The sequence below is a fragment of the Narcine bancroftii genome, chromosome 10 (genome assembly GCF_036971445.1).
Source record: "Narcine bancroftii isolate sNarBan1 chromosome 10, sNarBan1.hap1, whole genome shotgun sequence".
NCBI classification, from domain to species: domain Eukaryota; kingdom Metazoa; phylum Chordata; class Chondrichthyes; order Torpediniformes; family Narcinidae; genus Narcine; species Narcine bancroftii.
In genome coordinates this window covers 85,195,047-85,222,000 of record NC_091478.1, presented here as the reverse complement: position 1 = coordinate 85,222,000, position 26,954 = coordinate 85,195,047, and the positions used below count along the sequence as shown (strand labels likewise).

Below are 26,954 nucleotides of genomic sequence, written 5' to 3'. Positions count from 1 at the left end.
GGGAGAATCATTCAACATCTGAGAGGTACAGTCTGAGGCCTTTGCAGGCCAGAGTTCCTTGGCTACAAGAAACTTAAAGAATGCTGCAGAAGCTCCACCAGAGTGGAACTTAATGGAAGTAGCAAAGTGTAACATTATTCTTTCAAACCTGTTGATTTATTGCTTTGAAGTAAGTAATTTTGTTTGGATTCAAGGTAAAACCTTCACTTTTGACAGGTTGGTTAGTTGGGTGTTTGTTGGATACCTTACAAGTATTTGATGCAGGATATGAATTGTTTTAATGTACCACAGTGCAGATGGCAAAGACAGCTAAGTCCAGAAGATGGTTGGTTTTTTTATTTTAGGACAGGGAATTGAGCAGTTACCTGAAGCATTGAGTGGTTCACTGAAAGCATTGAATTAATTCATTCCACTGATGGCTGCATGATGTCTATTCTTGAGTTTTCTTGAACCTCTGCTCTTACCAATTGCCATTTTCTTTGGGTTTCAGTCTAATGCAGAATGCATTATGCCATAGTACAACAAGGGGCTATCTAAAGAGCATATTGTAACGATACCTTGCATCAATTGGGACACAAACCTTGGCTTCAGGAGCTAGATATTGAGCTTAAATGTTAAGAGCTCCTGTTACAGATGAGCTCCTTGGGTATTGTGGAATTGCGAAACAAGAATAACACAGATTTTTAATGGATCACTCCTACCCCCAGATGCTTTTAATATTTCCGATACATTGAAAAGACAGGGTGAAGTATTTAATCACCAAAAATGAATGTATCATGAAACTGCCTGTCATAGTTAAGCATGATCCTTTTATTTTCATCACTTTTGCTTTGCATGTTAATCGAATGAAACGGTTATTTCTGATGATTCCTGTTAGCAAAATGAATTAATGTGAATATTCAACGAAAGCCCACCATTGTTGTGAATTTGAAATCTATGTAATTTTGGCTGTTATAATTTGAAAATGAGTGTACAGATCTCCTTTGGTAGAAATTTTGTGCTTTGGCTGCCTCTTGTGGTCTTGTACTCTACCCTGCAGTGACTGAGATGATGAAATTAGGTGAGATGGCCAGTGACTTCCCTCTCTCAAAGCTGTTGAGGTCAGCAATTTTGTTTGAGAAACAAAGGTGTCTTGTGCATTGCTCCCCAGGCATATTGAAATATGCCACACTTTTCAAATAGACCTTGTCAAACAAATTGGGCCTTCTGTAAAGTACAATAGTTGAATTATCTCTTTCCTTCTTAGAGGTTTGCTTGCCATCCTTCCTGGATGCTACCCTCCCGTACTGACATGTTTGTCCATGGCGTCGTGTACTATCCCACCAAGACCACCTGTAAATTGGAGGAACAACACTTGATTTTCTGCCTGGACACTCTCCAGCAGGAAGGCATAAACATAGACTTCTTCTGTTTCTGCTAAGCAACATTCCATTCTCCCTCCCTTCACTTTCCCCTTGTCTTCTTTCCCTTAGCTCTTCACTCCCTTCCCTCTCTATTCACACAGCCATCCCTCTTCCCTCTGTTCTCCATCTATTACCTCCCACCTCTGGGACCCTGCTTCTTTCCCCACCCCTTCCCCCTCTACCATTTTGTTCGGCTGCTTGCCGACATTTTTCCAGACCTTGGTGAAGGCCTCAAGCCCGTATCTGTATCTTTGCTGTATAAAGTACATTGTTTGACCTCCTGAGTTTCTCCAGAATTGTGTTTTTACCCTTCCTGGATGGTTGAGTTTCATCTCCTCTTCCTTACCTTTCTCAGCAACAGTAGCACTTATAATAAAATGTGACCATTTATTAACATGCAAACAAGGAAATATCATAAAATGGGTCATAAAATTTTTTTTAAGTAACTAACTCCAGCCAGCTAATAGAAAACAAAGATACAAGTCCATGGAGTTAGCTGTGAAAAGCAATCCTTCTTGGTTTGGTGCATCTCACTTTCTATAAATCAAAGATGTAGCTTTGGGGACTTGCATGGGTTCCTGATATGCCTGTCTTTTCATTGGTTGTATGGAGCAATCTATGCTGCAAGGTTACACAAACAAGGCTCTTCAGCTCTTTCTCTGTCACATTGATGATTACGTTGGTGCTGTCTCCTGCACCCCTCATGACCTCATCTACTTTATGCACTTCCACCCTGACCTTATACACTTGGTCCATCTGCGCTAACTGTCTCCCCTTGTCTTGATCTCTTTGCTTCATTTCTGCACTCCTGAAGAAGGGCTAAGGTCCAAAATGTCAACTGTCTTATGGTTTTTTTCAATTAGAGACTAATTTAAGGACTCTTACTTTGCAATTTTTTTTAACCTGAATATTCTGTGTTGCAATTTGTTTCCATTTCTTTCTTTTGTAAACTTATTTTTTCCTTTAGTACAGTTTTTTTTGCACTACCAAGAACTAAGCCTGTAGGGAAAAGGAATCTCAGAGTTGTATGTGATCTTATGTATGTACTCTTGACAATCAATTTGAACTCTGAACTTGTGCTTTCAATGGATGCTGCGTGGCCTGCTGAGTTTCTCCAGCACATTTGTAAACTGCAGGTTTTATCTAGTGGTGGTTTATCTGATATTTTTCAATATCACATTGTGATCCGAATTGCATCGTAGGGTCTTAGTTTGCACGTCATTCATGAGTTCCTTCCTGCCTCTGTGGAATACTTGACTGACTCTGAAGTGTTCATTGTTAAAATGGCGCCAGTTGGAAGATGAGCGCAGCAATGTGCCTGTAAGTACACTGCTCAATTTTACCCCGTGCAGGCCCAATTCCAAACTTGATTGGCTACAATATTTGAACTAAAACCAGTAAGTAACAAAATATTCCACAATTTGAGCTACCCAGATATTGACTGGAATTTTGGAAACGTTTGTTGTGGAAAGGGACTGAAGTGACTCATGTCCAAAGTTTGGATACACTTGAATATTGATTCATTTGGGGGTGAAGAGTGATTATGCATTTATAATTACAACGTGATAATGTCATGCTCTGTATGTTAAGTTGTGAGTGAGGAGCATGTTGATCTCAATGGATATCTTTTGGAAAGGGAGAACCATGTTCTTTTTTTTAAAATTTTTCACACTGAACCATATCAACCAAAATATATACAAACGTTTCTCATTAAATATACACAGTGGCATTTTCTCTCTTTTATTTCCCCCCTACCCTCCATCCCCCCCTTCCCACTCCCTCCAAGACCAATAAATATTCAACATATAAAATACAATAAAACCATAAAACAATGTCTTCACACAGTGAAAAATAAAAAAAGAAAAATACGTCATCTGCTTTTACATACTGAATAAAATTGTTTTGTCTTAGCATTTTAGGGGGTGGAGGTCTGAGGCAAGCTCTCCCTCTTATGTTCCATGTATGGTTCCCAAATTTGTTCAAATAATGTGATTTTATTTTCTAAATTATGTTATTTTTTTCCAATGGAATACATTTATTCATTCCCATGTGCCATTGCTGTATTCTTAGGCTCTCTTCCATTTTCCAAGTTAACATTGTACACTTTTTTGCTCCTGCTAAGGCTATCAAAATGAATCTTTTTTGTGCTTTATCCAATTTGAGGCCTAATTCATTACTTATGTTACTTAAAAGAAAGATCTCTGGATTTTTTGGTATGTTGCTTTTTGTGATTTTATTTAATATCTGATTTAGATCTTCCCAAAACTTATTCACTTTCGTACATGCCCAAATTGCATGTATTGTTGTTCCCATTTCCTTCTTACAGCGAAAACATCTATCTGATAATGTTGGATCCCATTCTTTTAATTTTTGAGGAGTGATATATAACCCGTGTAACCAATTATACTGTATCATGCGTAACCTTGTATTTATTGTATTCTTCATAGTTCCAGAACATAACTTTTCCCATGCTTCACTTTTTATCTTTGTTTAAATCCATTTCCCACTTTTGTTTAGGTTTATAGCTTATTTCATCATTTTCCTTATCTTGCAGCTTCATGTACATGTTCGTTATAAATCTTTTAATTATCATTGTGTCTGTAATCACATATTCAAAGCTGCTTCCTTCTAGTAATCTCAATCTGTTTCCCAATTTAATTTATCCTTTAAATATGCTTTCAGTTGATGGTATGCAAACATTGTACCATGAGTTATTCCATATTTGCACTTCAACTGTTCAAATGTTAATAAATTATTTCCCAAAAAAACAATTTTCTATTCTTTTGATTCCTTTTCTCTCCCATTCTCTAAAGGAAAGGTTATCTATTGTAAAAGGGATTAATGGGTTTTGTGTCAATAACAATTTTGGTATTTGGTAATTCGTTTTTTTCCTTTCTAAATGGATCTTCTTCCATATATTAAGTAAATGATGCAATACTGGTGAGCTTTTATATTGCACCATCTTTTCATCCCACTTATAAAGTATATGTTCCAGTACCTTCTCCCCTATTTTATCTAGTTCTTTCTTAGTCCAGTCTGGTTTTTCCCTTGTCTGGTAAAAGTCTGATAAATACCTTAATTGTGCGGCTCTATAATATTTTTTTAAGTTTGGTAACTGCAAACCACCTTGTTTATACCTCTCTGTTAATTTATCTAATGCTACCCTCGGTTTACCCCCTTTCCACAAGAATTTCCTTATTATTCTCTTCAGTATATTAAAGAATTGGAAACAATTGAAATAACTATTGTATCCTTGGGAACACATTCATTTTAATGCAATTTACCCTCCCTATCAACGTTAGCGGTAATTCTTTCCAATGTTCTAAGTCTTCCTGCAATTTCTTTATTAGTGGCTGATAATTTAGTTTGTACAAGTGGCTTAAGTTATTATCTAACCTGATCCCTAGGTGTCGGATTGCTTGTGGTTGCCATTTAAATGGTGATTCTTTTTAAAATTCTCTATAATCCGCATTACTCATTGGCATCACTTCACTTTTATTTGCATTGATCTTGTACCCCGATATTTCTCCATATTCCTTTAATTTCTTATGTAATTCTTATATTGATATTTCTGGTTCTGTTAGGTATACTATGATGTCATCTGCAAATAAGCTGATTTTATGCTCCTTTCCTTTATTTTTATCCCTTTTATTTTATTTTCTGTTCTTATCAGTTCTGCCAATGGTTCTATTGCTAAAGCGAACAATGAGGGGGGGATAATTGACAACCCTGTCTAGTTGACCTACTTAATTTAAATTGGCTCGATACATATCCATTTACTGTTACCTTTGCCAATGGTCCATTATTCAATGCTTTAATCCAATTAATATTTTTTTTCTGGTAGATTGAACCTCTGTAATACTTTAAATAAATAGTTTCACCCTACTCTGTCAAAGGCTTTTTTTTGCATCTAAAGCAACAGCCATTGTTAGTTTCTTATTTCCTTGAACTGCATGAATTAGATTAATAAGTTTACAGACATTATCTGCTGTTCGTCTTTTGTTAATAAATCCAGTTTGATCTTGTTTTACTATTTTTGATACACAATCGGCCAATCTGTTTGCTAATAATTTCGCTATTATCTTATAATCTGAGTTAAGTAACGATATTGGTCTATATGATGCTGGTGTTAATGGATCCTTCCCTGTCTTTGGTATTACTGTAATTATTGCTGTCTTACATGAATCTGGCAAGTTTTGTGTTTCTTCTGTCTGGTTCATTACTTCTAGGAGAGGAGGAATTAATAACTCTTTAAATGTTTTATAGAATTCAATTGGAAATCCATCCTCTCCTGTTGCTTTATTGTTTGGCAGCTTTTTTAATATATCCTGTACTTCCTCTATTCCAAATGGTTTTATCAATTTGTTTTGTTCCTCTTCTTGCAATTTCAGCAGTTCAATTTTAGCTAAAAACTCTTCTATTTTATCACCTTTCCCCTCGTTCTTAGTTTGGTATAATTGTTTATAAAGTTCCTTAAAGTTTTCATTAATCTCTATTGGGTTATATGTAATTTGTTTGTCCTTTTTCTTTGATGCCAATACAGTTATTTTAGCTTGTTCTGTTTTAAGTTGCCAGGCTAATATTTTGTGTTTTTTTTCCTCCCAGTTTGTAATACTTTTGCTTTGTTTTCTTTATGTTCTTTTCCACCTTGTATGTTTGTAATGTTTCGTAGTTTATTTTTTGTCCGCCAATTCTCTCTTTTTCATTATATCATCTCTTTTTACTAGTTCCTTTTCTGTACTTACTATCTCCCTTTCCAACTGCTCTATTTCCTGATTGTAGATTTTTTTCATCTTAGTTACATAACTTATTATCTGCCCTCTTATGAAGGCTTTCATTGCGTCCCATAATATAAATTTGTCTTTCACTGATTCCGTGTTTATTTCAAAATATGTTTTAATTTGGCATTCAATAAACTCTCTAAATTCCTGCCTTTTAAGTAGCATAGAGTTTAACCTCCATCTATATGTTCTTGGTGGGACATCTTCCAGTTCTATTGCTAATTACAGGGGTGAATGATCAGATAACAATCTAGCTTTATATTCAGTTTTCCTAACTCTTCCTTGAATATGGGCTGACAACAAAAGCATATCAATCCTTGAGTATGTTTTATGCCTGCTCAAATAATATGAATATTCCTTCTTTCTTGGGTGTTGCCTCCTCCTCCATATATCCATAAGTTTCATTTCCTGCATAACTATAAATTTGGCTACTTTATTCTTTGTGCTTTTATCCAGTTTTTTCCAACATTGGATCCAAATTAAGGTTAAAATCCCCTCCTATCAATATATTTCCTTGTGTATCTGCAATATTCAAAAAAATATCCTGCATAAACTTTTGATCCTCCTCATTAGGTGCATATATATTGAGCAAATTCCAAGATTCTGAGTATATCTGACATTTTATCATTACATACCTCCCTGCTGGATCTATTATTTCCTCATCTGTTTTGATTGTTACATTTTTGTTAAGTAATATGGCTACACCTCTGGCTTTTGAATTATATGATGCTGCCGCTACGTGTCCTACCCAGTCTCTCTTTAATTTGTTATGTTCCACTTCAGTTAGATGCGTTTCCTGCACAAATGCTACATCTATATTTTTTTTTCAGTACATTTAATAGCCTCTTCATTTTAATTTGGTTATGTATTCCATTAATGTCTATAGCCATATATTTCAACGTGGCCATCTTGTATCTTGTTTACACCTCTTTTCTGCTTCCTCACCACCTCCACCCCCCTTTTTCCCCATTTTCATCTCTCAGTTTTCCCTTTTTAAACTCAATGTATGACAACACATTTAAAACATAAAATACTCCAACAATTCCCATACCCAATATTACCTTAACCCCAAATGTTTTCCCCCCTCCCCCCCTCTCTGAGTTGCCCCTTATCCCTTGCCGGGCAACCACAACTCCCCTTTCCATTTGGATTGTGATTTTGCTTGCAAGCGTCAACTGATTTTGCAGTGACGGTTATTCTCTCCCCCCCCAAACCCCCCTCCCAGAAAACACTTTTTTTACACATATAACAAAGCTCTCCCTTTTTTTTCACCCTTACTTCCTTCCTCTCTCTTTTCCCTCTTTAGTTCTTTACATATACATTGTTTTTACATCTTTATTATACTTTATCACCGTTCTTCATTCTTATTACATCTCTTCATCTCTCCTTCTATCCTGCAAACGCTCTGCAAATTCTAGTGCTTCCTCCGGATCCAAGAACAGTCTGTTTTGCTCTTCAGGTATAAATATTTTAAGCATGGCTGGATGTCTTAATGTGAATTTATAACCTTTTTTCCATAGAATCGATTTGGTGTATTAAACTCTTTCCTCTTTAAGAGTTCAAAACTTGTGTCTGGGTAAAAAAATATTTTTTGACCCTTGTATTCCAATGGTTTATTATCTTCTCTAACTTTATTCCTTGCCTGCTCCAGTATATTTTCTCTTGTCATATATCTCAAAAATTTTACTAAGATGGATCTTGGTTTTTGATGTATCTGCGGTTTCGGAGCTAGTGCTCTGTGTGCCCTTTCTATTTCCATTTCTTCCTGCATTTCTGTCGTTCCCAGGACCTTCAGGATCCATTCTTTTATAAATTCCTTCATATCTGTGCCGCCTTCATCTTCCTTTAGGCTCACTACTTTTATGTTGTTTCGCCTACTATAATTTTCCAACATATCAATTTTCTGAGACAACACCTCGTGTCTCTTTAAATTTTTTGTCACTTTCTTCCAATTTTCCTCTTAAGTCAAATGCTTCCTTTTCTACAGCCGTTTCTCGTTCTTCCACATTTTCTACTCTTTTCCCTATTTCTGTCATGACCCATTCTAAACTTTGCATTTTATCTTCTGTTCTTTTCATTTTCTTTTAATTGCATTAAATGCTAATGACATACATTCTTTTAATGCTCTCATTTGTTCTTAAAAAAGACTTTATCTATATTCCGTCCATCTGTTTTACCTTCTATTTCTCTGTGAAGATCTTGGACATCTTCTTCTGTGTCTGTACCTGTGTTTATGTCTTCTCTTCTTTGAACCTGTGTCTCTTCTGATTCTCCTGATGAGTTGCTTGTATCACTTTGTCGTGCCTCTTCTTGCTGAACCTCTTGTTGTTGATCCTCCCCTCCTGGGCTGCTCCTCTGTTGGGCCTCCTGCTGCTGCTCCTCTTGCTGTTCACCCCGTCGACTTTCTTCCTCGCCTGGTTCCTCACTCCCTCTCTTGCTGCCTTCCTCATAGTCCAGCTGAGAGCCCTGGTGTTGGGCGTCTATCAGCTGGTCGCGCCATGGTTGCCCGCTCCTCGGCTGAGCCCCCCTCCTGTCGGTGTTTCCTTTTACCTTTGATTGCATACGCACAACTCCTCACGCATGCGCAGTTGCGTACTTTTGTTTGGCTCAGAGAGCCATTTTTGAAGTCCACCGGTCGGGGGGGGCGGGGGTTGGGGTCGCGACTCCACGGGGCTGGCACCAACCTCGAAAATCGAGCGCTCTTCGCCACCACGGCTCCCTGTTCCTTCATGAAGGTAAGGCCGCCGCCTTTCTTTTCTGGTGACTTTTTCTTCTTTTTTCCTCGTTTTTACTTTTTCCTTCTTGGGTGCCACCTTCTTTCTCTTCTCTGCAACTTTATCTTCTATTTCTTATACTTTCTATTTGTTAAGCTTTGTCTTGATTTTTTTTCTGGAGAGGGCTGGTTTTACCCTACCGGCCACTACTCCCATCACGTGACTCAGAGAACCATGTTTTCACAAGTTTAGTTCACTCTACAAGATTTCTTTGGCAAATCCATTAAAGTAATTTTGATGCAACATTCTTTTGATATATCAGGTGCCTATTATCAAACTTATGGACTCTTACACTGAAGTAAAAGTGGACATCAGCTTCAACGTACAAAATGGAGTAAAGGCTGCTCAACTTATCCGTGAATTTATCAAGGTATGAGAATCTGCATCTTGGTACAGATTGTTAATTGTTGGTTCAGGAATAATAGAAAGGGTGCCATGGTGGATTCTCCCAGTGTTTGAAGCTGTCATAATATTTTGTACTTACAGTAAGGGTGCTAGGACCTTGGTGTGGTTTGTTGTTGATACACTTTGTTAATCTAGCCAATGTAATTTATGATATAAATACGTACATGGTCTCAGTTCTGCATTTCATAAATGTTGTATAGACAATAGGAGCTGGAGTAGGCCCTTCGGCCCGTCGAGCCAGCACCGCCATTCTACAGATCATGGCTGATCACTACCATCAGTACCCCTTTCCAGCCTTATCTCCATAACCCTTAACTCCTTCTTTGCACTTTTCATTTGATAATTAGGAAAAATCCTTAATGAATGACAGGAAGACCAATTGAGCACCCTAACATTAAAGCATTAACCCCAATTTGGAACTTCTATTTGTATTTGTCCCACCATCTGATTGAAGCAAATCATTTATTGCTTTTTTTCCATGAGGAAAAAAAAAATTTAATTTTCAGTTTTTGTATTCATTTAAATTAATTAGTACTGAATGTTTCTTTTTGGAATAAATAAGTATTGGCTTGAGTTTTCTACTCACTAATTTATTTCGTGCACAGCTTCCCCAGACATATTATGGCCATGTCAGAGATGCCACTCATCTAATGTTCTCTGACAGAATTGCAACATCTATGATATTTAGTGAGGTTGCTCAACTAATTGGATGAAATATCCACAGAATTGCAGAGTACAACCCAGACGATGAACAAAAAATTAAAATTGAAATTCATTTACAAAATGTGCAAGAAGCAAAAGACAAATGGGATTGAGCGAGAGGGATAGAAAAAGTTTCAAACAAAAAAAAGGGTAAAAATGGGCAGTTACTGTACTTTTTATTGCATTTGGTAATCATCACTTATGACATCACTTTAAATTTGCCTTAAAACTGTCCAAAAAGGTTTACAGGCTTTGACAGGAGGTAGTCTTTCCCCAATTTTGCCTTTTATCAAAGGCTGTTTGGGTGTTCTGATATAGGAGTGAAGCATCTTCGTCCATCACAGAGAGTCAATGAGATTAGCTGACACATTGCCAGGGTGAGTGTAAGTACAGTATTTGAGGAATACAAATGTTGGTTCTTGGTGATTTGGTTTCAGCACATTTTGGCCACTTCTTCTAAAATGTACTAGCCATTGCTTTTACTTCATTCTTGATATTTTCCCATTGCATCTAATAAACTTTTGATTTGTTTGTAGAAGTTTCCAGTGCTGCCATACTTGGTTCTGGTGCTGAAACAATTCTTGCTGCAGAGAGATCTGAATGAAGTGTTTACAGGCGGGATTGGTTCGTACAGTCTATTCCTCATGGCTGTTAGTTTTCTACAGGTGAATTTTTTAAAAAAAATTCCTTGTTTTACACTTCAGCATTTTTGTTTGATATTCCCGTTGTCTCCTCTGGCTTGCTGTTTACCATCGCACTTTGTTTTTCTCACTTCTAATTTCTCTTTGCCTATTTCTTCCTTCCATTCCTATTTACTTGAATGACCTGTCATCAAAGAATGTTCAATACTGAATGCTGGTATTTTCCAATCATAATAGAGAATATTTTGTTACCATCATACGTGAAATTAATGTTAAATAAGCATCAGAAAAATTGTCATTCCAGATTTTGATTACAATCTTGGTGCCCACTGATTTTCCTTTAATATGGAGTGAAATCACTCAATTACAAACCTGTTATGATATTAACTTCAATTATGTCTGATATGTACCACATTTTTACTTGCCTTTGAACCAAATAAATTAATAATCTTAATTAATATTTATAAATTTTTCACTTGTACCCAGACTTTTGAAAATTTCATATTTTACATTTGCTTGAAAATGTTTTTTCTTGTTTCACTCATTAATGGTCTAGCTATAATTTTAAGGTTGTGCTCTTTTGATTAATCATTTTAAAACTGTTCCATTTGATCATCTCCCTTGAACTCCAAGGAATGCAACCCGCATTTGATCAAGTCCCCAATATCATTCTTCTAGCGCTAAGCCCCACGTCTTTCAGATGCGATATATCTGCATCTGAAGCTGAACAAGGTATCCTGGTTGAGATCAAAAAGGATTTGACATTAGTGTGGCATTGTCACATTTGTATTTCCCTTGAGATGAAAGCTAGAGTTCATTTAGCCTTTTGATTTGCTTGTTCAGCATTATGATCGCTGCACTAATTTATGTTCTCGATTTGTCAGATCCCTTTTTTCTCAAGTTATTAATTTGTCGTTCATTAAAAAATAATTTATTTCTTGGATCACAAGTAGATAATTGTGAATATTCTTCACATCAAGCTTTACCTGATGCCATTTTTCTCATTATTCAATTTGTCAATAATATCTTGATCATTTGATAGAGGTTAGTGTTATTCAAGTAAGTACAATATGCAGTGAAATTCCTTTTTACTGCAGCCACACAGGAATGCAAAATAGACCAACTACAATAGTATACATTCAATTATTCCAGTACGGAAAGAGATGAGGCACAAAAGACAGATAAATATTCACCATTATCTCATCCAAAAGAAAGTGGTGTTTCATTCGTGTAGATAGGCATTTTTTTTGTGGTACCATAGTAGTGTATGGTTAGGGTAGTGAAGAAAGGTTTAAAAACTATTTTTGAAGCTCAAAGTACTGGACTTAGACTGTTGTATCTTCTTCTGGAAGATAGCAACAAGAAAAGGTTGTGACTGCGTGCTGGGGGATCTTCATGATGTTGGCTGCCGTCTTGACGCAGCGCCTCACAAATATTTTCAACGGATTGACATATTCTACCAATTTTATAAAAATAGATCTCCTATCTATTTACAAACCTTTTTCTTTAGTTGATATGTCTTCTCATTCTCGTTGACATTTTCTTCAACTGAAGTTTTTGAAAATTCATGTAGAAAACATTTACTGATGCTCCCATATTTATAATGCTGTGATGTCAAATTCAGAAAGGTTACTTAAACATTATTTTCCACCTGTTACCTTAAAACATTACATTTACCAACTCCACCCATTGATTTTTTTTTAATGTTCACTTGTCCTCTTCTAATATTGAAACATGATTTAATGTGAGTCATTTTGCAAGTCTGTTAATTCCACATGTATCAGCCCTTGAAAGGCTGCATTTGTACCATCGTTGAACAGTAAGATTTATTTTATTTTTCCGAAAACCAGAAAGATGATGAACTGTCGGCCTTATCTTTTTTTTTACTTCAATGCAGAGACTATATTTTCCATGACTGTTTTTGGAATATGATTTATTCTTTCCCATTGGAGATCCTGGACATGTGATGCTTTTATGTAACATGTTTTGTCCATGAGAATAAATCATTACCCTTTAAATCTTTCTGTTCTGTTGATTTATGCACTCTTATGTAAGTTACCATTAAATTTATTTTAGAAAAGTAAGGGTACAGCTTCAATGTATTTCACAAAATCTAAATGATTAAATATTGTTTCTTTGCTTATAGTTACATTCTCGAGATGATGTCTGCAGCTGTGATGCTAATCTTGGAGTACTTCTAATTGAATTTTTTGAACTGTATGGAAGGCATTTTAATTATCTGAAGACTGGTATTCGGATAAATGATGGTGGTTCATATGTTGCAAAAGATGAAGTGCAAAAAAATATGACTGATGGATACAGGCCATCAATGTTGTATATTGAGGATCCACTTCAGCAAGGTACATTCTCTTGTTTTCATAGCTAAAGAATTAAACCTTAAAATTTGTAGTTTGCAGTGCATGCTTCAGGGTTTTCCACTTCATATCAAAAATTACGTGGAGATGGTTACCAAATAGTGGATCATAACTCTTTTGCAATGATGAAGCAACAGACATGAAATTATTTCCATACTTTCTGAATAATTTGAGCACTGTGGTGTTTTTGAGATTTAGTATTTTGTATTACCCCTGACACAAGTCGTTTTTTTTGGGTTTTTTTTTGCAAGTATTAACTGTAATTAGTAAGCATTTTCATTGGTTCCCTGCTTTCGTTATGTCGTTGATAAAAGGATTATTGAACATTTATAATTACACAGATACATAAAATATGTATGGGGTCCAGAACACTGGTCAGTTGCTTGGTGCTCAGGATACAACCCCAGGAAAGAGTGCTGGTGGAATCACTGGTTGAAAGGGGTCATCATAACAAGATATATAGAGAGATATATGACTGTGTTACTGCTCTCAGAGCATTGTGCAAACTCCTGGCATCTCTGCAGCTACATATTGCAATGCAGAGAACATGAAAGAGGTCTCAGTCTTCTGCTGTTTACCCTGCAACAATTAAATAGTTAAAATGATCTCGTAGCCGCATGGAGTCAGCCACAAAGGCAGTGTGCATTGGCTACTTCAGAGGACTTAAGTGGTCACTGATAGTTAAGGTTATTACAGTCAAAAAAGCTATGCAAGCAAACAAAGGTGAACACAACCATTTCCATCACATCCAGCTGGAGGTGATGTGAGGCTCTTGGATCCAGGTATCTATGAACACATGGATTAACCACTGCTAGTTCTTAACAATGCCTTCATTCATTTTGCTAGCCAACATTTAACCTTGAGCCCCACATTGGCATTGAACAGCCTTGATGCTTGCATCATCCTATCTAATACAGGTCCAAACAAGTATGAATTGTCTATGTGGTTCATATCACCCTGAGCTCTGTGGCACTTAAATCACCTCTAGTTTTATTGCTGCAGGAGCACCATTGGAAGGCAGGGACTTGAACCAGCTACACGGCACACTTTGAACACGTGCCTTTTATAAAATATGGAGAAATTGAGAGCACTTACCAATGAGTGTTTGGACTTCAAGATCAAAACCACTATGAGAATCTATGTTCTGGAAGGTAGTTCAAAGCAGGGTACCAATGTAATATGCTGGTGGATAAATGTGATGCAGTATTTAAATAAAGAATTTGTGTAACATCGGAAAATGAAAGAATGACTGCAATTTGATAGTTGGCACTTAATAGTTTGATTAAACTGGGCAACAAATTTTTTCAAAAGGTTTGCTTCTTTAACAAAAATTGTGGATTATGATAGACAGCATCAAGTTGAACACAAAGTTAATTTCAGATTTGGTGTTTCACGGAGGAAGCTGGAGGAACATTAAATTGCATTTTTATTGAATTTGGCATGTTTAATCGTATAATATTGCTTACACATTGCATTAGTTCAACTGACTGATGTTTTGCTGCTGATTTGTACTCAGCATCTGATGCCTCTTGTGTCAGTGTCCAACAATAGTCAGGCAGCATTGATGGATTCCAGTTGCCCTGATTCCACTTTTCCATGGTCACAATATCCGTGAAACCTGTCAAGTTTATGGTCATCTGATTGAACAAGTAAAACCTGACGAAACAGCATTCTCCAGTCCTCGGTGCAAAACATGCAGACGCACAACCAAACATAAAACACATGCAGGCAAATAATACATATCCAGGACAATTATTGTATCAATAAACAAATAAATTAATAGTGTTTTGTACAAATGGGAGTCTCCGAAGGTTAGTGTAAGCATTTCCTTTGGTCGTTCCTCATTCTCACTAGCTGTGGGAAGAAGCCTGGTGGTGCTGGCTCTGATACTCCTGTCTCTGTTCCCCGTGGGAGCACCTGAAAGACTCTGTGTGCATAGTGTTAGGTGTCCTCAATGATTTTGAGTGTCCTCTTCAGACAACAATCCCGGTTGATCTCATCGATTGGGGGGAGGGGGGTGAAGGGAGGAAAGCTTCAGTGATCCTCTCTGCCACTCTTACGGTCCTGAGAATTGATCTTCGATCCATTTCTCTTTCACCATGTTCATCACTGACTGCACCAGGATCAGCAGGGAAGACGTCCGAGTGCGAATGCAGAAAATGATTTTTCAATGTCACGCTGAACTTCATGGTTTTATATGTTTCAAGTAGTCTTAAAATAGGACCGGAAATCACAACAATAGGTTATATCTTTTGTATATTAAAAAAATGTATGTGTTTGGAAAATTTTAAGGTGATTTTTGTGATTAGCAACCCTGAATCCATGAAATACCCAAAAGTGATCAGGAAGAAATTGAGATAAATTATGCCTTGAGTTTTAATTCTAGTTACCTTATAGAAGCCACTAAATTGTAGAATGATCAGCACATGTACTTGTCATGAAAGGATTCTTCCTCTTTTGACTGTCAATTTTGTAAGTTAGTCTGTTCAATTAATTTGTATCTTTAGCATTGCTTTAAATAATTATTTCATCTTCAAAGTAGTCATCAAAAATGAAATAAGAAACTATTAAAGATTTGCCGGTGTAGTGTTTTTCCATCAGGGAAAAGTGTGTGAAGATCAAAACCTCAATCATTTACTTTGTGGTCTACCAGGTAATAGTCATTACAGCAGGTTCCCCAAGCCACTGGAGACTTATGACCAAAGTCACCCAAGACAGTTTCAAGCAATGTCACATCCTCCCTCATTCAACATCCCAATTGATTGAAGACCAGACAACATCATTTGTATGACTGGATATTACAGGAATACAATGATTTATAGATATTCTTAAATATTCCTTGAATATGTGTAATGTCTTTTTAATCCTGAATAACTTGTCCAAAGCCTGTGATTATATAATAGCGGGGGGGGGGGGGGGGGTGGTGGGGGGGCATTTAGGCTAGCACTGAGAATTTTAATTCTTTTCCTCACAGAAGGAAAATAATCAAAATTTTCAGCTCCCAACTCCCATGTTGTCTACATCCTGAAGCATCTCCTGTCCCATCTGTGGCAAAAGCAGCAGACAATATTGGCCTCTTAGCCTTTTCAGAACTCGTGAAACTAAAGTGGAAACAAACCAGTCTCACTGTTGGGGAATACTAATGAGAAGATAAAATTATAGCATATATAATCCTGCAGTTTAAATGAGATATTCTGTTAGTATGTGTTCCATTTCCCTTGTTTAGTTATCCAGCTTTGCCCCCTCCAGTACATTTTAAAGTTTCAAGGCTTCCTTTTATTTGTCACATAATAATACATAAAAATGTTACGTGCATGATGTACTAAAACTTTTCTCTGCCATAAAGCAAAGAGTCGCCATGAGCATTGCCTGGCTCCCCTAACAATAGGAGAACGAGAAGCAAAAGAGAGTCCTTTAAGGACACTGCATCTACGGATTCACCTCCAATGTCTCTGGAGCAGACTCCTGTTCAAACCATCGTCAACCAGAGCTCCAGATCCAAACCTCTGCTGCAATCAGCCAGCTTTCAGCACCTGAGGACCTTCGAGAGACCTGCCCTCAGCCCACTCTTGAATCCCAGTTCCAACATTGGTTCCCATGAGCTAGTCACCTGCAGCCCCCTGCAGTTCTGTCACTGTGGTAATGCATCTTGAAATAATCTTTTTTCCCACACATCATCCACATGGTGTGTTAAGTGATTTCTCTTTGTTTCCAAAGGAAATGATGTGGGTAGAAGTTCATATGGTGCCATGCAGGTTAAGCAAGCCTTTGATTATGCCTATGTTGTTCTAAGTCATGCCGTGTCTCCAATTGCAAAGTTTTATCCAAACAAAGAGTGCGACAGGTAAGGGACTACTCTTAAGTAATTTAGTATCAGTTGTAAAACATTACAATTCATCTTGATACAATTACCAATTAAATGCACAATATATTTTACCAGTATTTTGGGTCGAATAATCCGAGTAACCCAGGAAGTTGCTGACTACAGGACCTGGATACAGGAGCACTGGGGATTACAGAGCAGCAGTGATTCTCCTTTTAATGGTAGGTGTGTTGATTCTAAAGTGTAAGAAAATCCTTAGAAGATTAAGAAGCTAAATTAAATCAAAAGTTTTTTGTTCCTTTCCCCTACTTCCACTTTTCTCCTTTCTAATAATGTTGGCGTGATTCTTTGTGTGCAAGAGTATGTGTGATGGAAGGAAGAAACATTGCCAAAGAACTAATTTGTGAACCATGTGTATGTGTATGCACACGATCATGTTCCAATGTTAGAAGATGGACGGACAGTTGAGGATGTTACTTGCCTCTTCTCTGAGTCACCTCCCACCAATCCAGTGAGAGTCAGCAACATAGGAGGGTTAAACAACCCAGTTAAATCTTTGGACCTTGCATTAGCAGAAGATCATTTAGGAGTCAGGAGAGTGGTGTGGCCACACCTGGAGCAGCTACATGCTATGGGCTATGCTCACTTCTGATTTTGGTGTTCTGGTTCCAAGATTTAAAAAAAAACACTTTTTAGGATTAACAATTGAATTTTGACATGATATTTTACTTAGCGGTAAAAGAATAGTGTACTTTAAGCACGAATGAAAAGCAGGATAGGGTTATTGGAACTTTAAGAATTTAATCTAGCGCATGGATTATTAAAAGATCCAGCCACTGGCACGAGTAAGAGATTGCAAAGATTTTTGCAACAATGAATGTTGGACTGACTAAAGTCTAATATAGTACATGGAACAGAAATCTGCAGCACAGTTCAGGCCCTCTGGCCGAGCGTTGCGCCAACCTTCTCTTACAAATGCCAAGAATCTCCCTACTACATAACCCTTTTGTTCCCTCAGTTCCATGTACTTGTCTGCCTTTTAAAAGATCCCACTGTACTTGCCTCCACTCGATAGTGTTCTATATCATTATCAAACTATCCACAAAACAAATCAATAACAATTATTACTGGAAGAAAATAAATGTTGAAATTGACTTCAAACATAATTCTCTTTTGATACTGCTGTCTGGAGACATAGGATTTTCAATGATAACAAGAAAAATGGATGGAGTAGCTCCCTTCCTTTACATCATGGACCACACTCAAATTTGGCTACTTGCAGGAATCTGACTCGCCATAAAAGGATGGACAGCAATTGTGCTTAACTAAATAAGAGATTAAACTTTAAACTGACCATGTGCAAAACAAATGTCCTCCTCCAATCTGCTCTTATTGTACAGTAAAGTTCCACACCTGTTTCTTGACTAGTTACCTCAAAGCATTAGGAAGTTGCAATCAATGCCGTTTCAGTGAAGTCCTGCAAATGCACTGGTAGAGTAAGTGAAGCAACATCATTGTGATTTTCTATGCTTTGCATACAGCCTTGCATTCTTGCCCTAAATGAACTGATGACTCCATTAATCAGACCCCTGAAACAAACTATTCTGAGCTATATTCCAACAAGAACTGACCAGGTAGACAAAGAAAGTTATTTAAGGAGGTTTTCAAAGTCTTCCTTGGAAAGTGCAAAATCTTGACTGACTCCTTGTAATCTCTTAACTCATGACTATTCAAAATGGCGGTGGGGCATTTGAGTTGCCAGTGAGCTCTATGGATCAGGAGTCCACAGAAATCAAGCAACCACCTTGGAACACTCAGAAGCGGAAACATTGTTAAAATACTCTCATAGTATTCTGTAATGCTGCTAGCCATTTGACAGCATTCATAGACTAAACCTGGGCAGGACCTTGCCAGCTACTGAGGCATTTCAGGCCTTGAGTCCAAGCTTCCTGTGCTGGCTCGGGACTTGCTGATCAGATGGTTGCTGTCATCTGTTGGGAAACTGCAACCTGCAACACACAAGGAGGAATTGTGGGCCATTGGCAAGGTTAGGTAACTTCCTATTAATGGGAAGATCTGACTTGTTATTTGCACTTGCAATGTGACCATTGTGGCAAATTTTCCTGGCTTTGGCTGTACCCCAGTAGTTGTAATCTTGCACTTGGAGCATGCTGAGACCCGGCATGAACAGCAGAAGTCAGGCAGCAGCTCCCACCTCTCCAACCACCTGGAAATGTTTATATGGATAAAAGTTGTAAAGCACTTAGAGGTTCTGAGGAATGAAAGGTACATTATTTTTTTTTTCTTTGACATGATCATTTTCAAATGTTCCAAATAACCAGCATTTTCTCAATCCATAATTCATTTATTTCATTCATACTTGCCGTGTATTTTCATAGATATCAACAGTCCCTCTTTTGGATTTATATTACTCAGTATGAATAATTGCATTGAGATTATTACCACTATGAACTACCACACTTTTTAAATGCTCCTTCAGTTATAACACTAAACCTGTAGTCCATTCATACTGATCTTTTTGTTTTTCTCTTTCAATCACCCCTTACCTGACATTTACTAAATTTATGCTTTTATCAAACCTGAGATACTAAGTATCACTTGGCTAAATTATGACAAAATCTAATGGTTTTGATTAATGGCATGTATTTCTGTTACAGTATGGCCCCTCTTTATCAATATTTGGCTATAATTCATACCCAACTTGAATCTCACATCGTACCATTCTGCATTTTCTGATCATTTAGAATTGAGAGATGATTCAAATATGTTCATAATGTTAGGTTACATCCATGTACTCAATCAATTAATGTACTTAAGACAAAGTTGTATCTTCAGTTTACAGTCTGATTTTTGTTTTTGTATTGGCTAGTTAATTGTCCATAAAGTTCTGAACTGCAAAGAACCATGAAACAGTCATGGTCTCAGTTTAATTTTAAAGTAATAGTTCAGAGTTTTAACTAAATTATGCACCTCTGATCCCTTCTCTCCAGACTGAAACCGTTTTCTTGTTAATTCTCATAACCAGTTCTTGTTCATTCCACCATATTTTTTTTTGTCCTTCATGTACTTAAAATTGTTAATATTTCAACAATGTGATGCCCAAGGTTAGTGGGAGCACAGTTTTACTGTGTGGTCATGTAATAAAGCAATTTTGTAGCTCCCTTTTCCCTTGCTTTCATCACACACATTTGACATTTTTCTGAGTAGCTATCAATTTCCCTTGTGATGTCACTGATTTTTGTTTCACCTTTGCAGTCTCTGAATTCTGGATCATAACTACTTTTGATTATCCTTTTACTGTGCAAAATTTTAAATCTGTCCTCCCTGGTCTTGGTATCATTTGCTAATGGGTGCAATTTCCCTATCTTAATCAGTAATAATCTTGGACATAGTTGATTAAATCTTTTCTCAGCCTTCTATGCACTTTGGGAACAATCCCATTTTTACCACTCTGGATAGTTTGTCGGATTCAGATGAGTTAATTTTGTGGCTACATTGTTTAATGAATAATACTTGGTGAATAAGCTGTGCAGGCCTTTATGAAAATTAATTGACCACTAGGAAAACGTAAAGCACCACAGTAAGTTAACTTTTCCTCCTTCTTCCTCAGGAAATGATGTCACTTTGTTAGTTGGCCCACAACAGTTGGATAAGTGCAACAACAATGTTTCTGAAGAATGCACGGTAATAAGCCAGCCCAGAAGTAGAACGTCTGAAACGTGTCTTAGTAAACACTCTTCCAATTCTTCCTCTGGTCCTTTATCCTCTGCATCTTCTACTTTATCCAGTTCAAGTGATGTTGTAAGTAACCAACCTTTTGGGTACACAGTTACATAGTATTCTACTTTCTCTTGCTGTATAAAAGATTTGGATGGATAAATGCTGTAAATACAGAAGTCAGATAATCTGATATGTGACTGAGAAAAACCTGAAGGTTTAGTGTCTGGCTCACCACTGCCCAAAATGAAATGAATTAAAAGTGTTGTAATATTAAGAGAGATAACATTCGGTTATCCAGAAAATGTGTCTGTCTGGCATCACCTAAATTCCGACTGTGTCAGATTATCAGAGGTTTACTGTGTGTAACAATAAGGAATAGCACCATTAGTAGCTATCTGGATATATGACAGTATTTCAAGATTAAAAACAGAAAATGCTGGGAACATTGGGCAGGTCAGGCACAAAGGAAAACCGAGTTAACAGGGATCCAAGGCCCGTAAAAGTTTAAGGTTGCAGAGAACATGGAGGAAGAAGTTGTGGAGAAGCTCCTGCCACCATCTCTGCAACTTAAAATTACCTTCATTACTTTCCCAGTTCTGACAAAGGGCATTGGACCTGGAACTTTAATTTCACTTCACTTTCTACAGCTGCTTCCTGACCTAGTGTTTCCAGTAATTTTTGTTTTAATTTTGATTTCCAGTGTCTGAAATATTTTTTAACATTTCAAGATTATTACTCTATTTTGGACTTGCACTCTGGTGATGTAGTTGTGAGATTATCCTTGTATGGATCTTTTGAAATGCTCTGCACCTGCAATAACAACGCAATAACAGAACTGAGAAATGTGATTAGCTTCCCTCAGCCATTTTCTCTGCCACATTAAAGAGCTTGTCTTGCAAAATCTAAAATCACCAGTTTCAAATCCAATAAAGTAGCTCAGATTGAAAACCTGTACAGGCAACCCCTGTGTAACAGCTGTTCAGTAATGGAAATTTGTCCTTGCAGAATTCACAAATCACTACCCCTTTTTCAACTTGTATTTCTTGATGTATTGGAGATCATGTGTTTTGAGCTTCAGAAACTTTGGAGGAACACCCCCACCCCATACTAATTAAACTGGCTAGATTTCCCAGTGTTCATTGTGTGTATGACTATTGTACTGTATTAACAAAGCAAAAACCAATTCAGATGTTTTAAGTCTAAAATAGAAAGTGGAAATGATCAGCAGATGGGTAATATCACTGAAGGGAGAAAAAGAATGAACATTTCATTAATCTGAAGCCTATTTCCCTCCAAGAATTTCCTGCATTTTTTGTTTTTATTGTACTGTTGTATACCCATATAATGCCATGCAAGGCAACATGGAAATTGTTTGATTTATCGCAAGGAAGGGTTTTTGTACTATTTAGAAATTATTTGCTTGAAACCATGTCATATTTAATAAAATGGCAGTGAAATATGGTGTTGGGCTACAATTTTAATTGATCAGTTAACAAATTAAGTTGGCCATGTCTGTGCCAGCTGGAAATTGATAGTTGGCATACTTCCTATTTCCAGCCCTTTGTCCATGGCGTTGCTAAATCACTTCAGGTGCACATCTGCATAATCATCAACTTGCTTTTCTTGATAGGTTATGCAGATGCCATGCTTTGTGTTAGAGAAATTGCGATTAAGGGTAGTTTTCTTGGAATGTAAACTAACTGGCTAAATTTCTCAGCATTTATTGTGTGCAAAAGAGGATGAGAGGAGATGAAATTGAGATGCATAAAATTATGAGAGGCTTGGGTAGGATGAACAGGAGTATTTTGTCCTTTAGTTTAACCTGTGTGGCTATATTTGAATATCATTTTTTAACAGTAATTATTTAATAGGATTGTCAGCAATATTATTATTTCCATTCAAACCCCTTGCTGCTTCCCCAGCATATCTGAAAACCATATAATGCTAATTGTTGAGTTGATAACACTACCCTTTAAATTGTTTCAATATTAGACATGATATACTTCCAGCTCTTCCACCTTATTAACTTGCACCCACTGAGCATTCACTGTTGTTTGAATTAAATTTAAAGATTAAGATACTTTAAACAATATTTAACAATCTATTTGCTTTCATATTTAAAGAGTATGCAAAACAGGCAAATTGCAATTACGCTAAATTTGATGACTTGAAAGAACGAAATGTATTATTATTCTTGCCTGAATTCATCTACTGGGTTAACCTAATCAATATTTTAATTTGAATGTTCTAAGTGAATAGAACTGTAAATATTAATTTTCTTTAAATTCAAGAGGCAGTATTAACATGATAATTTTGTTAAAATAAATGGAGACCTGCAGGCCCCTCCAGCCATGAGCCTGTGCCACCCAGATACCCCAAGGGTGGCATGGTTGGTGTAGCAGTTAGTGCAACTCCTTTACAGCACCAGCGATTGGGACCAGGATTGAATCCCCCACTGTCTGTAATGAGTTTGTCGTTCTCCCCAAGTCTGCTTGGGTTTTCCCTGTGGGCTCTGTTTTTCTCCCACTGTTTGAAATGTACCAGGGGTTGTAGGTTGATTGGGTATAAATTGGGCAGCGTGGACTGTTACCATGTCTTAATTTAAATTTAACCAATAATCCTTGTACATTTTGAAAGGTGGGAGGAACTGGAGCACCTGGAGACGCGGGAGAATGTATAAACTCCTTACTGCACCAGATTCCAACCTGTAACAGCATTGTGCTAACTGCTACTTAACCTTCCTGCCCCAAATTGCCTTTTGTTTGACTAGGGTAAATTGTGCTTGTGGCAATTGTTTAAAATCGGTAGGAGTGTGATTATTTGCTGGTTTTTGTACGTAATTCTCCGTAATTTGTTTTTACATCTAGGATTCTGACGGAACACCTTGCAAAACATCCAAACAATCTGGCAGTCACCAGTCTAATACTAACAGATCAGTGCCACAAGGGTCAACAGCAGAGTCATCTTCATTGCCAAGTTTGAAAATGCAGCATAACCCATCAAGTCATTTACCAAGCAACAATACTAAAGCTGAGGTTTGTAATAATTTTATTTTTATGTGTGGTTTAGCTCCAGGTTGATCTAACTTTTTGGGTTTGATTATTTGCTTATTGCAACCAGTGTTGGATGAAATGTGCTTTATAATCAACCAAGTTGAACTCTTCCCTTTCTGCTTCCCCATTCCTGCCACGTACAAGAACTATAGGGCTTAAAATTTGATGGATTGGACTTCTTTACCAAAATTGTTATTGTGAAAACCCATGATTTTGGTTTCCTTTATATTGATCCCAAGAAAAATAAAAATGTGTGTAGTTCCTTTAGAAATGTACTATATTCTGTTATTCGACTCTCTGTTGTGTACTTTGTCACTTGTATCTTGTTCTGTGATAAGGATTCATAAGAGACTGTAAATATTGGGTGAAACAGCAACAGGTGGTGTGGAGATGGGGAGGAAGCAGAAATTGTCAGTGTTTCAGGTTGAGACCTGGAATCAGGACTGAGTGGAGAAGGGAGATGGCCAATATAAAGAAGAGACAGGGCATGATCGGTGGAAGCACAAAAGGAACAGGCAGATGGAATCAGCAAGAAGTGGCTGAAGGTGGAGTATAGTAAGTGGGGACTCACAGTCTGTAATCTTGGAAATGAGGAAAGTGATACTGGGAGAGTTGAAGGAAGTTGGAAACTCGATGGAAGAGGGGATCCTGTGGTGAAGTGTGTGGGTAGTAGGAGAATGGAAGCAAGAATGGGTGGAGAGCAATTGATATGGGGGGGGGGGGGTGGTTGTAATAGGAAAGGGATCAATAAAGGAAGGAGTGGATTGGAAGGAAAGGGATAATGGAATCCAGGTGATGAAGGTCACCTGAAAATGTAAAAAGTTAGTGTTCATACCATTATGTTGTCAACTGCCCAGGCAGAATATTAGATGTTGCTCTTCTGGTTTGTGTTAGGTCTCACCCTGGTGGTGGAGAAGGCTGAGGATGGACGGGTTGGCATGGGAATGTGAAAGAGAATTGAAATGGATCTTTCGTTCAGAAGGCTTTAGGACCTTCCTGATGGGGGGATGGAGGTGTATAAAGACTGGATGTCCTTAGTTAAGTTGAGGTGGTGAGAGCCATGGAAGTTTTCAAAATGGTGGAAAGCATGAGATGTGCAATAGGCATTTGAACAGGGGACTAGACAAGGAGAGGAGAAATTGAATTGATTCCCTGGACCACCCCCCCCCACCCCACTGCCTCATCTTTGCTTTGAATGTCCAGTCTTTGTACACCTCAATCCAACCAATTTCCCTCCTCCAAACATTTTCATCTGTCTAGCAGAACTTTACTTGCCTTGAACAGTTTTCTTTTGACTCCTCTCACTTCTTCAAATGAGCACTTGAGTGAGTCCTAGGTGCATATCTTTTGTTGGCTACCTTCTCTGATTCTTTCTCTGTTACATTGATGACTCTGTCAATGTTGCTTTCTGCACCTGTGCAGAACTTATTGATTTTGTCACCTTTACCACGAACATCACCCTGTTCTCAAATTGACAGACCATTTCTGACACTCCTCTCCATTTTCTGGATTTTGTCTCCATTTCATAAGAACAAATTATGCACACAAATTGTTCACTATAAATTTACTTTAACAGCTACATAGACTGCATCTCTTTACACTCTGACACTTGGAAGCATGCCATCACTTTTTCCATTTCTGACGAATCTGCTCTCAAGATGATGCCTTCCATTCCAGAACATGTGAAATGGTCTACTTTTTCAGGAAACATGGCTGCCCCTCTTCCATGGTTGATGGAGCCTTCTCTTGCATTTTCTCTTAGATGTGTTCTCACCACCTCACCCCAAACAATTCCTCAAGCCTTCAGCTTTCATCCCATTTGTCTCCACATCCAGAACGTTTCATAATTTCTACCAGCTTCCAAAGAATCCCATCATTATAGCCACATCTTCACTCCCCCACTTTTTTTCACCTTCCATAGGGAGCACTCCTTCTGTAATTCCCTTGTCCGCTCATCCCTCTTCACCTGATGTGGTAGATTTACGTTGAGGAAGCATCTTTGAAACATATTGAAATATATTTTTGACCCAGCGATTTGTCGTGTTCTTTGATCATTTTTAATTTTCCTGGAAATGGTGACTATTTTCCAAAGTGGAGGAGCATGTTGTGACATGGAATTGGGCTATTTGGTCCTGTTAGGCTCTGTTTCCCTCCCATGAAACCCAATTCAAAATGCCTTTTCTATTATAATGTCAAATCACCCTTCACCTTTCATCATACCACCCTGTGGCTCTACCCATTTAACCACTTGTATCTATTGAGTTGGGAAGTATTGCAGCCAATTCCCTAAAACGGTCATTTTAACCCTTACAGGCAGTTCTATGTTAGTTAGAGCTTGAGCCAAACCTTGCACTTCTTAACATATTATCCACCTTCAAATCACTGTACATTCAAATCAGTAATGCTCAGAACTTGTGCCATGTGGAATGAATGACAAGATGGATGTTGGCAGCAGATATTAATGCACTCAGATGAAATTGAAGGCAGAAGAACACCTAGCCAATAAGCAGGTCCCCAAGTTTCTCTTAGTATTAGGCAATCGTGTCCAAAACAAACTCAGGATTTTTATTTTTAAGTTTTAATTTTCCCTCCTGGCTTTACAAAAATCCCTTTCTCTTCATTTAAAATAAAAGTGATATGAGACAATCCAAACTTTAGTTTTTAACTGCCATATTACTATTTCTTAAATGAGAAATGTGTGTTCAACAGTTCAAAATCACATTGACGAGAGAGGGAGTTTCTCTTGTCCGAGATGAAATTTGTTTCCCACAATATGTAATTGGAACTGGAACAAAGACTAAAGTATCATTTACATTTGCTAAAGATCAAACATTCTTTTCAAACTTTGACTATGATTTTATGGTGATATGGTGTGGAGGGTCTTGGAGCACCTTGAAACAGGAGAAATCAGAAGTCAGATTTTGAACAATGTTTGGCAAAATAATCAATCATTTTCATTATTTGAATTTTAATGAATTTTATGCAAGGTTTTGGATCTAGAAAGCCACATCGTGTGATTGCTTGGGATAGGGGTTGGGGGATGCATGGTTGAGAAATCCCATTTCACGTAACCATACCAGAAGAAGACCAGCATTGCCAAAATCGACATAGGTGTTCAAGGGTTTCTTGCAATTGCTATCAGTTGATGTAAAGCTGACCAGAGCAGCACAGAACATTTTAAATTTTGTACTGCAGTTTATATTGGGGAAAATAAAACTGATAACCTTGACTTTCAAGCACAAAACATTAAATGAAA

General features: G+C 37.4%; 1 protein-coding gene across 3 annotated transcripts in view; it reads left to right on the top strand.

Moving 5' to 3' along the window:
- Positions 1–26,954, top strand: part of tent4b (terminal nucleotidyltransferase 4B) — a 64,594-nt gene that overhangs the window by 33,847 nt on the left and 3,793 nt on the right. For all 3 annotated transcript variants that reach the window (XM_069901621.1, XM_069901620.1, XM_069901622.1), the window contains exons 5-11: positions 9,221–9,328; positions 10,602–10,730; positions 12,853–13,066; positions 16,799–16,925; positions 17,022–17,125; positions 20,536–20,726; positions 23,513–23,680. In XM_069901621.1, the coding sequence (XP_069757722.1) occupies positions 9,221–9,328; positions 10,602–10,730; positions 12,853–13,066; positions 16,799–16,925; positions 17,022–17,125; positions 20,536–20,726; positions 23,513–23,680 (1,041 nt within the window). The remainder of the gene's footprint in view (positions 1–9,220; positions 9,329–10,601; positions 10,731–12,852; positions 13,067–16,798; positions 16,926–17,021; positions 17,126–20,535; positions 20,727–23,512; positions 23,681–26,954) is intronic.